The sequence below is a fragment of the Danio aesculapii genome, chromosome 7 (genome assembly GCF_903798145.1).
Source record: "Danio aesculapii chromosome 7, fDanAes4.1, whole genome shotgun sequence".
NCBI classification, from domain to species: domain Eukaryota; kingdom Metazoa; phylum Chordata; class Actinopteri; order Cypriniformes; family Danionidae; genus Danio; species Danio aesculapii.
The window spans coordinates 53,886,776-53,902,366 of record NC_079441.1 but is presented as its reverse complement, the minus strand read 5'-3'; the positions used below and the strand labels follow the sequence as shown (position 1 = coordinate 53,902,366).

The 15,591-nt window shown below is 37.3% G+C and overlaps 1 protein-coding gene across 7 annotated transcripts in view; it reads right to left on the bottom strand.

Annotated features, from left to right (window-relative positions):
• Positions 1 to 15,591, bottom strand: part of myo9aa (myosin IXAa) — a 258,992-nt gene that overhangs the window by 184,293 nt on the left and 59,108 nt on the right. For all 7 annotated transcript variants that reach the window (XM_056462171.1, XM_056462177.1, XM_056462176.1 and 4 more), the window contains exon 2: positions 10,400 to 11,320. In XM_056462171.1, coding sequence (XP_056318146.1) covers positions 10,400 to 11,242 — 843 coding nt within the window. In that variant the 5' untranslated portion in view covers positions 11,243 to 11,320. The remainder of the gene's footprint in view (positions 1 to 10,399; positions 11,321 to 15,591) is intronic.

The window sequence follows — 15,591 nt, the reverse complement described above, 5'->3', positions numbered from 1 at the left end:
ATTAGAGACAATTCTTGGAGTAGTCGATAAAGAGTTGCCCTTTTTTATCTATAAATTAATTAAATTATACTTCATTCGCAAATGAAACTCAAAGACAGCAAGAATTTAGGGTGCTTTTACACATGTAGATCCATTGTTTTGTTCCGAAACTGAGATTAAAATTGTTATAATGTTCTTAGTGCAGTTCTCTTTCACAAGGCAAAGTTTCTAAATGGAACAAAATAGTTCAAACAAGTCACGTGCGTGTAAACTCTCCTCACATTGGTATGATTTTCAAGGTTTATTTTCCCATGGATTCCACTCAGCTGTCATATGTGGTTATTTTAATTTATTATGATCAGCAATACGACATTATAAATGAAAAAAGTGCACCATATTTTTGACACCAACAGATAGTCAATAAATATAAATCAGGGAGGAAGACTTTCTCATACATAGCTTCATTTCAGTTGTTAAGTCTTGCATTATAGGCTTAAATTATAGAGAGAAATAACAGATGAAGTGGGACTACAGTCTGATCATGAAGCAGATCATTGTTGATCTTTCTTTCTAGGTGTCAGTGCAGAAATGAACAAAACAATAGGCCTAATACAAAATATTATAGAATTAAAATATGGAAAAATGATCAATAATTTTAGTCAATTTTCTGTTGATATTTCAGCATGCTTTCACTTTCGCATTCGACATGAAACGCACATTTACCGGTAGGAATGACATCCTGCCATACTCATCCATCTATTACAATTTTTTTTTTAATCAGAGTCAAAATTTTAGCATTTTGACTTGAACTGTACTTCATTTTAAATGGTTAAGAATCCAAAAAAAGTTTGGACACATTTTCAAAAGCGAACATTGGAAGTGACAAAAATTCTGACATTAAACTGGCCTCTGACAAAGTCCTGCAAAAGTCAAACCAAACATGAATGAAAACAGAAGGTCATACAAAGAACCATCAGAGTTCCACCATGTCGATACAACCGACACTTCCAGATAACATAACTGAAATTATTCCCAACTGTCTGATGTATTACAACACAATTGCTATGACTAAAGATACCAGCGGTGCAACAAATCCCAAGCACTGAGTCAACAGCTCTTTAAATATGACAGCCGAAGGTTTGTGGGATGAATAATCCTTACTACATATTAGCCAACTCATAACACAGACTCTCAACTATCAGTGCTACTGCTCTGGCGGAAAGCCAGCGCGAGATGAGCCTTTGAAACTGATATTCTCACTCCAGCAGAAACATTACGCTTCAGTGAAGATTATACCCAATACCAAAGCCTGGTAAAGAAGAAGAACAAACTGGTGGACTGCCAGGCTACATTGCACTGCTTATTCCAAATATGAACTTCTGTTGTAGGCCTTGAACACTTTAACTTGCACTGTAAAACAGTTTGATCAACAATTTTGTCAAATTAAGTTTGTGATAGCACTCTAAGCTAATTTGGAGGGTTGTTTTTTTTTTGTTTTAATGATATCACATGGGGGCAGCATGGTGGCACTGGAGGTCACTGGTTTGAGCCCCAGCTGGGTCAGTTGGAGTTTGCATGTTCTCCCCGGGTTTGCATGGGTCTCCTCCGGGTGCTCCGATTTCCCCCACAAGACCAAAGACAGGAGGTATATGTAGGTAAATTAGGTAAGCTAAATTGTTGTATGTATGCGTGTGAATGAGTATGTATGGATGTTTCCCAGTGATGAGTTGCAGCTAGAAGGGCATCCGCTGCGTAAAAAATATGCTGGATAAGCTGGTGATTCATTCTGCTGTGGCGACCCCAGATTAATAAAGTGACTAAACCGAAAAGAAAATGAATGAATGAATGAATGATTTCCTATGGACAAAGTCAACAGTTACAATGCATGTTAGAGGTTTAATGGTCACACTTTACAATAGGGTTTTAGTAGTTCACGTATTTACTAACTGAACTAATTATGAACAATCCTTGTACAGCATTTATTAAACATAGTTCAACATTTACTAATGCATTATTTACTTTTAAATTCATGCTTGTTAACATTGATGCACCGTGAGTTAACATGAACCAACAATGAACAACATTATTTTCGATAACTAACATTAACAAACACTGTATTAAATGTATTAGACAACATCACAGGACTGCTTAAATTATTTTTACAAGCAGTTCATAGTTGAATCACACATGTAGTATTTTGTTATTATTATTTTTTATGTGATACACGAAAACACGACTATTTTTTCTTAGTCGTGATGTATTAGTGCTTTGGTTGGTTGCCAGGGTGTGGAAATAGTTGTTTGGGTGTTTTAAGATTCTAGGTAATGATTTCATCTAAAAGACCACCACAAGTTATGGCTCAAATCCTACTGCTTCAGGCAAAGTCAATAGTCTAGTTACAAATACACACTTGAGCAAGAATTCTGTAGTATGTTCGAAATGTTGATTTAAAACAACTATTGCAAAACGAGATAAATTACATTAACTGCCTTTTTGTGACTAAAATATTTTTTTATGCTCTCGATGAATTATTCCAAAACTCATGATAGTATTTTTGTATATCGCAGCCACAGAACTGCCATTACTGTAAATGAAATGAGTCGCAGGAGTGTTTTCCAAACATTAAAGATGCTGTATGAATATTTTTGACTCATTTAAAGCATAAAAATACCACAGAATGTTTGCAGATATTTAAGAAACATGCTAAGTGAACGTTCTTGTTTATCTGAAAAACAATGCTAAAGTCAGATATTCTTATTAGAAAATGTGTGTTATGTGCCGTCTGTCTTTGTTTTGGTCCCTTTAACCCGCCCAATGCCAGTTTAACCAATTATATTTCACCACCTCAGTTTGCTTTTGGTGGAAAACCGCATATTTGATTCATTCAGTCAGAAAGGCTCTCAGAGAATGCATCTGTGACCGAAATGCGACCTCCGGTGGACAGTAGCAGACTCTGAAATGAGATGCATATTCAGAGTTCCACATGAGGTGGTTAATAATTAGCAAATAACATAAACATTACAAGCGAAAACATTAGGTGAGCAGGTTACACTGTAACCCTGTTTCCTAAAAACACACTATGTGATGAGATTTGCAGTGATATGCAATTTGGGTGTTTGCACCAGACGAAACCCGACAGAAATTCAAATACAGCCATTCGAAAGCACAGAATAGTGCACTCACTGCACTCCATGAAATGGTAAAGTTTAAATTAAGATTTAAATCAGCCTTTGTTGGTGTCATCAATCTGGCAACCTGCTCTTGCATGTTTTAAACCAGAAGTGCAATACCTAGTTCAACCATTGGATGTGAAGCATACATACTGCACTTTTAATTGGCAAGGAAAAACTCATATGGGAGTTCAGGACTCGGGCAGGCACTCTTCAGTTTTTGGAAGCCAGAAATAAATTCTAATAGCTTGAATAGAAAAGACATTATTTTCTAAATAAATAAAAAACATAACAGCATTCATTATAGGGTACATGCACCGTATATTTTTGACAAACCACATTTTAATTTTTTTTATTGTATTTATTTAATATTAATAAAAAAGTTAAAAGCACTAAAATAGGCTATATTCTTCTTTCCATTTAGATTTTTTTCTCCCATTTAGAATTTTTAGTAGCCAGACTTGAAAACATAATAGCCTCAGGATGTCGGGCTAGCAGTTTTACAAGTTCATATGTCCCATCTAAATCTCAACTGATGACATTTATTTTTTTAAATCTTAAGAATGATGCCTAAAGTAAGACTATTGTAAGAGGCCTCCAAAACTAATTTAGGAACCTTCTTTAAAAACCCATTAGCAAAAACACATGTAATCCAGCAATGGCAAATTCTCATTAACACCACAGACTTGTACACCAGCAGCCTTAACTCACTTGCACTTAAAGAGCTCCAGAGCGGTCATTAGATAAAGTGACATATGTGTCACCTTGATGTGAGTAAAGAAGAAAAGAGGTCTGTGTGCTCGGCCACTTCACACACGCTCTGCATTAATCAGTAATGAGCAGGGCCACAATCTCACTCTGCAAACAATTAAAGCCCATCCTCTCCACTCAAGACCCATTCAATTGTGCCAGATGGTTGGACATTAACCCATATGCTTAAACATTAGCCTTTTGTAAGCTTGTGCACGGCAGGCCAAAAAGTCAGGGATTATATTGAGATTATTACATTAAAATCAATCTCGACCAGCAGAAATCGCACATTTTAGGATTCTCACTAACCTGACGTAACCAGTTTAGTTTATAGATTTTCACTAACAAAACTTAATCAGTCAACTACTATGCAATGTAGAAGAGCTTGTCTGCAGAAATAAACCAATAAGCATTAGTGGCATTGAATAAATTTCCTGAAACAAAGCTAAACATTATATTGCACTATATATAAAAAGGCGAAAGATCGAGCAAGTTGATTAAATAAAGATCCACAGTCATTCTGACAAACATTTCCTTGTATGTTCCATGAAAGAATGAAGTCAATGATGACATAATATGATTTTTTAAAAGAGCTGCCAGAACAATCTGTTTCAAAACAAAATTCTGAAAGGACATGATATATGCACACTTGTCACTAAACATCAGACGAATATTAATAGCAACTACAACAATGAAGCTACAAATCTGCCAATAATGAACTATATTTCTTGGCAGAAGATGTTCATGGTTTGCATCTGGCTTCATTGTTCAAATAGGTCACCCAAATATGAAAATATGGTTATTAATTACTTACTAAATGACTTTGTTGGGCAATATCTATGTTTTCATCCAAAGACGCGAATTAAATTTATGCGCAAACAGGAATATCACATAAAAGACTTGCGAATAAAGCAGCGTTTCCATCCAGTGAGTCAAAGAGAACAAAATCGTCACTTCCTGATGATCTGGCACCAAATATCAACAGTAAACTGAATTTACTGTGGCAGGAGAAGCTGCATGAATCTTTTCTTCATTTAATAAATGACTTGCGCCTCAGAAGACAAATGCCGATATGCAATGAACGTGTGGTGGTGTTTGAAGGTGTGAGACATGGAGCGCAGACACTTCAGGAGGTAATTAATAATATAATAACACTACTACTGAATTAGCATTTTAGAATGATCAAATATGACATTTCAGATGTTTTACAATGTGCTCAGCCTGCTGGTTTATCCATTCACACACATTTTTATCATCTCATGATCTCATATAACAAAAATCACATGACCTTTTTAATGCGCATACTGGAATTTGTTCGGTAAGTGTTTCCACCGGAGCTTATGCAGATCTTTTCTCATCGAATAAAAAGTTTATCCTACTATTTTTTATTTGCATTTTCAAAATGTATGCACATCTTAGCATTTCCATCATCCGTTTTCTTATGAGCATATCCAAAATGTGCATAAAAATAGGTGGATGGAAACACAGCTAATTTCTTCCATCAGGGTGCGCGATTACTATAGGCAATACGACATACTGCCATTAGATTCAGAAGCGTATTATGCAATAATATGTAATATGCACGTAGTAAACAAACACCCTGACCTGACGAGGAAGACAAGCAAACAAAATAGTTTTTACAGTTTGTTTGTGTACAAAAGTGTTCTTGGAGCTTCGTATGATTGCGGTTGGACCCCTAAAGTCACATGGAAAGTCTTTAGTTGATTTTCTGGACTTTTAATGTCTTGTCTTTAAAGTATGAAAGAGCTCAGATTTCATCTAAAATATTTTCATTTGTGTTCTGGATTTGAATGAAGGTCTTAGTTGACTGAAGGAACATAATCATGAGTAACTAGAGAATTAAAATTTTTGGACGAACTAACCCTTTATCAAATGCATACAAACTGATTCTTTTAAAACGCTCATCCTTCTATTAACGAAAAACCATTCCAGTAACTTTGATAATGTTATCAAAACATGATCTTGTGCTTCTTGGTGACAAAAGCCAAAGGAATCACTGGCATTACTGGAATCCACAAGAACAGCTCTAAAACTTGTTCTTTCGGCTGCATTTTGAATGCAACATTGTATCTCATGACTTTCTAAACTATCATCACTCAAGAGCTTATCTGGGTCACAGAGTACACGAAACTATAAGCAAATCAAAGAATGTGGCAACTGCACAACACAATGCCTTGGTTTATTGGAGGTGTGACTTTGAGCGTTTTCAAACAGAGGCCTGAGAGTGGAGAACTCAAAGGTAAGGCCTCGGGACTCAAGACACAAAGACAAGAGATAGACTGACATGACAAGCTCGTCTGTTTAGAATGAAACTGAAAATATTGAATGAAGCAACAATAATCACAATCAGAACATGCATGATGGTGTTTAATATACAGATAGTGTGACAAGGCAGGAATACCAACCAAGGGTCTGGCAAAATGGCTTATGTGTCAATGGGAGACAGAATTTAAGGCTTATAAATTATAAACTATAAGCACAAAGTTTTGATAGTAGCTGCAAAATAGTCATTTAAGGGCTTGACAGCCAGAAGACAGTCAAAAATGTCAAAGGTCATACAGACAACCAATCTATCCTGTTTGTAATAACACTTCAGTCAAAAAAGTAATTAATAAAATTTTAAGAATTAATGAAAATTATTTGCAGTAAATTGTAAAATTTGCAAATTTGTGATTTTTTTTTAAAAAGTAAATGCAAGCAAAAACCAAACCACACAACAGATTACCACACAACAATTAATGGTGCATTTCAACACCTATCATACTAGATGCTGACTCCAGTATGCGCACAAAAGCATACGCAGCAAATCATGTTTTGATTCGATGTTGTCAGACCATTTAAAATAAACATGAAATAAGTAAACAATATACTTAAAGGGCACCTGGTGAAAAATCTACTTTTTAAGCTGTTTGGACAGACATACGTGCATGTATGGTATATACACCGTCATATTGGGGTGATAAAAACACACCCAGTCCTTTTTTTTCAATTTAGCAACATAAAAACGCTGGACCAATTGGAGCGGTTTTCAGATCAACCGCAACTTTACGTAGGAGTGCGGTCCCCCCGCCCACCGAATTGATTGACAGCTGCGCGTATTAACATGTCTCGGTAGTCACGTGTATAATCATATCAACAAGACCAGACGTGCACAAAGCAACCGGTATAAAAGGGGTGTTCAGTTTGCTAGGATCATCCATCATCATCAAATGTGATCAAGAGTAAGTTTCACATGTTTAGAATGTTTTAAAACAGAGCATTTGTGTAATGAATTACAGCGATTTAGCTTAGCTTTACTTCATCAGCACAGCCGCGTGCCAGAACAATTATAAAGGAAGACGCTTCAACCCTGCTTTGTGGACGTTAAATCAGATTTATTTTGTACATTAACTTAACAGATATCCATACAGTAGTGAGGATTAACCTGTAGCCTGTCACATATGCGTGCAAAAAGAGTGCAAAGCTAAACAGGCGCTCTGTCTCTGTCCGTGTGTGTGTGTGTGCGTGTGTGTTTGTGTCTGCTGCGGTGTGTGTGTGCGCGTGTATCTGTGTGAGCGTGTGCGTGCGTGAACTTTGTGTGACTCATCGATGCAACTGCACAACAAATACTCATTGGTAAAGTTCTTACTGTAGTATTTCTCACAAACGCTACGTGAGATCTGCTTCCTTTAAGTCTGTCTGTTGTCTGACGCAGCCGAGGGAGGAGATTAAGGCACGGAGAAACGGTGGGCGGGAAGGACTAGCTTTAAAGGAGCAGTACACCAAAACTGCCACCCAGTGAAAATATTTATAAATAGGAATTTAATAAAAGCTATAATAAAAAATCTGATGGGTGTTTTGAGCTGAAACTTTACAGACACATTCTGGAGACACAAAACACTTATATTAAATCTGAAAAAAGGGCTAACCTAGGTGCCCTTTAAATAAACAACTTAAATAAAATGATTTATCCTGAAAGTAAGCAACATACCAAAGTAGGGCTGGGCGATAAAATAGGTATCGATGTTTATTGACCAAACGCCATTGTCAATATTGATAAAATAAGATTCGATATGTAGTTTTGGTATGTAGTTTCGATATGAAGCGCTATAGTTTTATTAAAATGAGCATGCGTCTTGGAAGCAATGCCAATAAGCTTAGGGTGTAAGTTTGTCATTTCCAATGAATGCGTGCAACTTGCGCGATGTGCATGTGAGTGACGTGCACATGTTGTGCAAGTGGCACGCACGTGAACATTTTTCAGCCGCACCTAATTGAAAACATCTCAACTTTTTAAAATACTGCGAGCGCAACAAAAATCATGTAAGTAGAACTAACCAATTTGCTTGACACTTTGTAGGGAATATACACATTTCAGTAATAATGACAGACTAATTAACTCAGACAAACATAGCGCACCCAAACACTGCAGTTTTTTACTTTTCTCCATAAACTTGCATCAGAGCTGCAGCAATGATTGGTTTATTTGTCAGACTCAGAGAAAACGCTTGATGGTCGCCTAATTATGAGAGACACCAGGGGAGTGCGAGCACAGTGTCCATTGTAAATGGTGAAGGAAACCACACACTCGCGCTTGTCACTTCAGTTCAGAATAACAACACACGCGAAAACGAGTGCCATATAGGAGCAGTAACGAGATTGTAAATAAAAATGAATGTAAGGATGTCTTAGCATAGGGGTAATATAGTCATTTAGCTTCACAATTTGTAATGTTGCAGTGTGTATTTGAAAAATGATGGTTAGTTCATTTACTTGACAGTTCTGATTTGATTATCATAATTGTGTTGTTTACGGAGTTTGAGGTTTACTGTATCGTTATTATTCACACCTTAAAGTTTGCTTCGATTGTTCACTATTTACTCTTTACCATTGCACACACTTTTTTACCATTGCTAACATTTAATTTATCAAGTTTAAGAGTCTCTTTAACACTTATGTTTATTTTATTAAAAAGAGATCAGATATTTTGTTTAAATATTTTTGGTTTTGACTATTAAAACTATTTGCCTAAGTAATGTTTGTAAAATAATATAGTTAAAGTGGTTAAATAATAAAATAACCTAACATTTCTAAATGTATTGTTAAAAAAATATTCAATAATTATCAATATCGAATGATATGAAACATAATATTGTGATAATTTTTTGCAATATTGCCCAGCCCTATACCAAAGTATTGTAAGTCTCACTTAAGGACAAAGATGCTTAATAAGCTTTGCTCATATTAAGTGAAGATGGAAACACTCAAGAAAACACAAAGGTGTTTTAGTACAGCAATCATAACAAGTCTTTGATCCCTGTAATATTACTCTGGTCAAAATAGAGGATAAAAAACATGGAAGGTGCTTGAATCTTAAAATTGCTACGACAGTGTCAGTCATTCCAGGAGTCATCTATACTTCCTACCACTGTAGAGTCTACCAAAAATGTCCTTGCCTGACCGTTTCAACTTTTAAGTCTAGACTTTCGGGCCTGTGCAGTAGTGATCATGAGCAGGGAGCACTATATGGTAGCAGAATCCCACACAAACACATGAACATACATTCACATGATAAGAACTGTGTAAAATGATAGAAACTATGTTTTTTTTTTTTTATTAATATTTTATTTTTTATAAATTAATTTTTAGGGGTTTTTAATCTTTAATGGATAGAATAGTGCAGATAATTGACAGGAAATCATGGGGAGCAGAGAGAGGGGAAGGATTGGCAAAGGATCTTGAGCCGGGAATCGAACCTTGGTGTTATATGTCAATGCACATAACCACTAGGCTATTGGCACTGACAAGTGAAAGAGGAGAAGAAAGGAGAGTGAGGCATTTACAACCTGATTCAGCCATCAGAATGTTTCTGCCCCATTTTTAGGACAAATGAGACCCAAGTTTTATGCACATAGAATGATTTTTTTAAAGAGAATAAACCCTCTACAAGATGTGTAAATCTCTTGCATATGCAACCAAATTTTACTCTAGGATGAAAAATTCTGTCTATTGATAGCCACTGTCTAATTAAAAATTAGATTTAACTTGGCAGTAATTGAGTTGGAGGCTCAAGCTAATGAGACTTTTGCCAAACTTGAGCAATTTTGCCAGGTAACTTCAGGAAATGATGCTGTCAATAGGCTATCAGGTGAGGCACAGGGCAATGGGATTCAGATACAATATAACAGATAAACGAACAGAAGGCCAACAAATTTAATGTTGCCCATTCTGAATAGGAAAGTAGCCATGAACCATCGCTCTGCAAAACTGCCAGGCAAAATTGCTTAAAAAGTTTCTCTGTGTAACATCTAGCATCAGAACAAGTATATCTGGTGGTGATGTACTTTCACTCCTCTGCTTTTGAACAGACTGACGGCTTAAGAGTTTCAATTTCTGTGCCTTGATAGCACATTGAGTGCACTGCTCCTACTCATATCACAGTAATTCCAATCAGATTTTCAGACAATTTACTTCGAAACTGCATTAGAATCAGCTCTTACCTCCAGCACTGGTCCAGCACCAAGAATAATCTGCTCCACTCCACTTGCAAAGCCCTTCTGACTGAGAGCCGTGAGATGGTGGATCAGGAAGTTGGTGCTCTGGGTTTTGCCCGATCCACTCTCCCCAGAAATAACAATGCATTGATTCTGTCTGCTCTGCAGCATGGCATGGTAGGCCACATCCGCCACTGCATAAATGTGCGGCTCCAACTTGCCCAGCTGGTGATTATCATACATTTTGACATATTTGGGGTTATATATTGGAAGAAACTTGAAGGGGTTGATGACTATGAGGATGCTGCCCACGTAGGTGTAGATCTTCTCCTGCTTGAAGCGACTGCGCAGGTTGTCCAGCAAGGTCTTCTCGTTGAGGTCCGGCAGGTTGCACAGGTCATCGAAGTCCTTTGGCAAAGGCTGCGGCAAGAAGCCTCGCTCTACCATGCGCCGGCGCTCTTCTGTGACGTGCAACCACATCTGCAAGTTCCCATAGTGGATGGAGCCATCCAGGTTCTTCTCGCGCAGCAGGAAGCGGTAGTCCTCGCTGCTGAAGCGGTTCTCCAGTGCCATGCGAGGCCACAGCATCATGCGCTGGACGGGATAGTCGGTGGGGTTGAGGATCCACTCTTCCCCACCAAACTCCTTCACTTCTGCCAAGACGTAACATTTTGTCCGATCTAGCTGCAGCCGATCGATAACCTGCTCGATGACCTCTGCAGCCGAAGTGATCTTACGGGCGGCGACGGGGCAGTAGATAGTGCCCTCTGCGATGACACCTGGGTAGATGCGCAGGGTGAGCTCGGAGTCCTCAAAGCGTCGTCTACCGCCAACATCATGAACACTCATATTGGAGCAGCAGTTTCCATCAGCGCTCACTGCACATCCTTCAAAAGGCCCAGATACTGCTTCAAGACATCACAATTGCTAGAGGAAGACAGAGAAGAGATCATTAGAATTTAGCTGGATTTTTCAATGAGTGATAGTATTATCCAATTAGCAAGGTGAATGATTTCAGAAATTCATTTGTCTATTATACGAGCCACTGCAACATTCTGTAAGGCAGTGGTGCCCAACCCCCAGGCCATGGACTGGTACTGGTTTGTGGATCAATTGGTACCGGGCAGCACAAATAATCATTAATTATTCCATTTTATTTATTATCTGAATCTGAATGATAATTTATTTAGAAAATTATTTTATTTCTCTAGGTAACATTTCGGTCACTTGAGCACCAAAATTTAACCCACAAGCTAGGAGATGAGCAAGAAAATAACATCTTTAGAACGTTTCTTTGCAAATGGCAAAAGGCCCAGTGAAGAACCTACGAACTGCCAAGGATTGGATTCACAACCCATTTGTGAACAAATCAGGTCAATCCAGCATGTCTGTGCAAAAAGAAGATCAACTGCTGGAGATCGTAAATGATGTCGGCCGTTCAAATATTGCATCTTCTCTGCGTGCAAGGTCATTACTTCCAATGGAGGCATGCGCATATTGGGAGTGACACAAGCACCCAGTTAAAAACATCTTCAGAATGCCGAGAGCGCACTGCAAGTCACGTGACAATAACGATCAGCTTCATACTTTGTATGGAATAAACACATTTCGGAAGACTAATTATCTCAGACAAACGCTGCAGTGATTTTTAATTTTCTCCATGAATAAAACTTGTTTCAGAGTTGCAGCAATCTTTTGTCAGCTTGTCATCTTCTGAGAAAACGATTGATGGTCGCCTAAAAAAAGTTGGGGACCACTGCTGTAAGGCATGATTAAATTAAACCATTAATTGCTTGCTATCAATTGGAACAATTAATCAGGTTTATCTAGTGGGTGGGGTTATCTTGTAAGGACAGATTACCAGCTAATTAATCTGTTCCGCAGCAGATTGTAGATCTCTGGCCACAATATATAATGGTTTTTTTTGTGAAACAAAGATATCTATCAATAGTAAACATTTCATTCATCATTCATTCATTCATTTTCAACCGTTTTTCCAGGGCTGGGTCACAGGGGCAGCAGTCTTAGGAGAGACTTCCCAGACACTTCCTCCAGCTAATCCGGGGGGATCCTGAGGCGTTCCTAGGCCAGCCTAGAGACATAGTCCCCTCCAGCGTGTCCTGGGTCTTGCCCGAGGTGTTCTCCCGGTGGGACATGCCTGGATCATCTCCCTAGATAGGCGTCCAGGAGGCATCTGAAACAGATGCCCGAGCCACCTCAGCTGACATCTCTCGATGTGGAGGAGCAGCGACTCTACTCCGAGCTTCTCCCAGGTGACAGTATTCCTCACCCTATCTATAAGGGTGCACCCTGTCACCCTGCGAAGAAAACTCATTTCAGCCGCTTGTATCCAAGATCTTGTCCTTTCAATCTTGACCCAAAGCTCATGACTGGTGAGAGTGAGAGTAGGAACGTAGACTGACCGGTAAATCGAAAGCTTTGCCATTCGACTTTTTTTACCACAATGGACCAATACATCGACCGCATTACTGCTGCACCGATCTGCCTGTCAATCTCACGTTCCATCCTTTCCTCACTCATGAACAAAACCCCAAGATACTTGAACTCCTACACCTGGGGCAAGGACTTTCCTTCAACCTGGAGATGGCAAACCACCTTTTTCCGGAGGAGTACCATGGCCTCAGACTTGGAGGTGCTGATTCTCATCCCATATCATTAAATATACTATTAAGTACATAAATGCAATAATTAAAAAAGTATATCAGTTGACAAGGTATTTGAAATACATCAACAATCAGCTCAACCAATTTATATATGTATATATATATATATATATATATATATATATATATATATATATATATATATATATATATATATATATATATATATCTATCTATCTATCTATCTATCTATCTATCTATCTATCTATCTATCTATCTATCTATCTATCTATCTATATATATATATATATATATATATATATATATATATATATATATATATATATATATATATATATCATTTTTTTGTAATATTTGTAAAATTCCAGGTCCATTTCTTTCAAATGACATTTTCAGTGGCTGTCTCTTTGAGGTGTACAAATTTCATGTGAATGTACTTATTACAGCAGTACATTATTCATAATCAAATGCAACAACTGTAAACCAAACACTAATTAAATCTCTTGAGTACATTTTCATTAACATTCAGTGGACGTTAAACGGGTAATTACACCAAAACAATGACACTAAAGTGTATTTCAACATCCAACAAACTGACAAATTAATCACCTTAATATATATATTTTTTTATATCATGATTGGCTTCTGGTATTCCTATAACAAATGTCTATTCAGATATCTAATATTAATAAAACTAATTAAGTTGGTATTCTCAATTATTGTGTCACATAACTGAACAAACCAACAAACAAAGTTGATCAGCTACTGTTCTTAAAGAGATTAAAACAGACTCATCTAAGAGTCACTATCAAGAACGGACAGATCCACGTCTCGGCACACACTGGGTCACTATCTGCTCTCAACAGAGCACAGAAAATCAACCCAGTGCCAAAATCACCAGCTGCCACCTTCCCCAACAGACAAACAATAACTTGATTCACAACCACCAGTTCATAATGCCTGAATAGTCACCAAGGGTTACTATTCATTACAGAAGCACCATGTGTATACTTAAATAAAACAGAAAAACACAGCAATCGCTTCGTCAAATTGCTATAAACGTAGCATAATTGTCAATGTTTACCTGAAAACATCCGTTTTAGCTCTAAAAAACAGGTCCATTTACTTCAAATAACACCCACGGACCTGCATTTGTTTGAAGCTAAACAAAGCATGACTCTACTTTCAGTCTTCACACAATCTGATGTGTTATTTCAGCTGAGGGCACGGGCTATCTCTGAAACAACAACTCCAACACTAACAGCCTTCAGGGTTTCAATACCCGTCGAAGAGCAGGGCTTTATTTATTTTGTGCTAGCGAAGTCAATGTAGCTCCTGTGTGCTGGTGCCCGTCTCTCATCAGGAGCCAATGAGTGTGGCTGATATCTGGAGTCCCGCCAGCTCTCAGGTGCAGAGACAGGTCTCACTGAGCTCTCTGTTCACCACTGCTATTGATACAACTGACACATTAGTTTACACAGCAGCGTTTGCAGAATGGTGAATTGTGTCGGATCGAGTAAGAAGCTCGTACTTGGACATCTTTTAAACATCAGGATTGTTTTAGAGCTTAACTGCAGTCCAAGGCTTGTTCAAGTAGAGTATTTGGATACCACTTGTGGAAAAATAGCTGTTAAGGAAATAGATACCGGCGAGTGTTACAATAAAACTAACAGATCACATCATGCTGGTTTGAATGCATTCCAACACATTGGCAATGTATGCAATCATACAGCTATTTATATACTGTATAGTATTTAACACATTATTAATTTACACAAATGCTGCTACATATTGTCTTGGGATATATATATATATATATATATATATATATATATATATATATATATATATATATATATATATATATATATATATATATATATATATATATATATATATATATATATATATATATATATATATAGATAAATAATTTATAAAAAAATATATATATCAAAATTAATTTATAAATAATGATATAATTTTCCAGATCAATTTTTTCAATTACTTTCCTTACTGTGTGTGGAGTCACCTGACCCCGCTCTGCTAAGGGTAAATTTCAGCCTTCGCATACCTGCACACCTCTCCAAAAAGGAACTACACGTCACAACGATACATAGTGTTAGCTTTGTGATTGGTTGGTTTGGTAGCGGTGACGAGTGTGGGTGGCGCAGACTGCCTCGTTTTAAGGCAACGTGTGTTTTAATTTCAGGTTTTCAGCATTGATGTTCAATAAATAATCATAGATAGTAGATAGTGTGTGTTTACTTCAATTATTTCAAATCTCGCACTTGTAATATGTGGGCATATTTACTGTACAAAAAAAATTGTCTGTGAACTATTAGGCCAAAAACATAAAATAAATAAATAATGGTTCATTAATCGTAAACGAGTTAAAATGTTTATTTAATCGAGATTTGCATTTTAGGCCAAATCTCCCAGCCCTAGCTCTGCCCTAAAGGCGTTCCATGTGACAAGAAGCAAAGAAAAGGCATTTTGAAGGGGGAGGGATGTTTATGGTATTTGAGTAAAGATTATGAGGGAAAATAATTT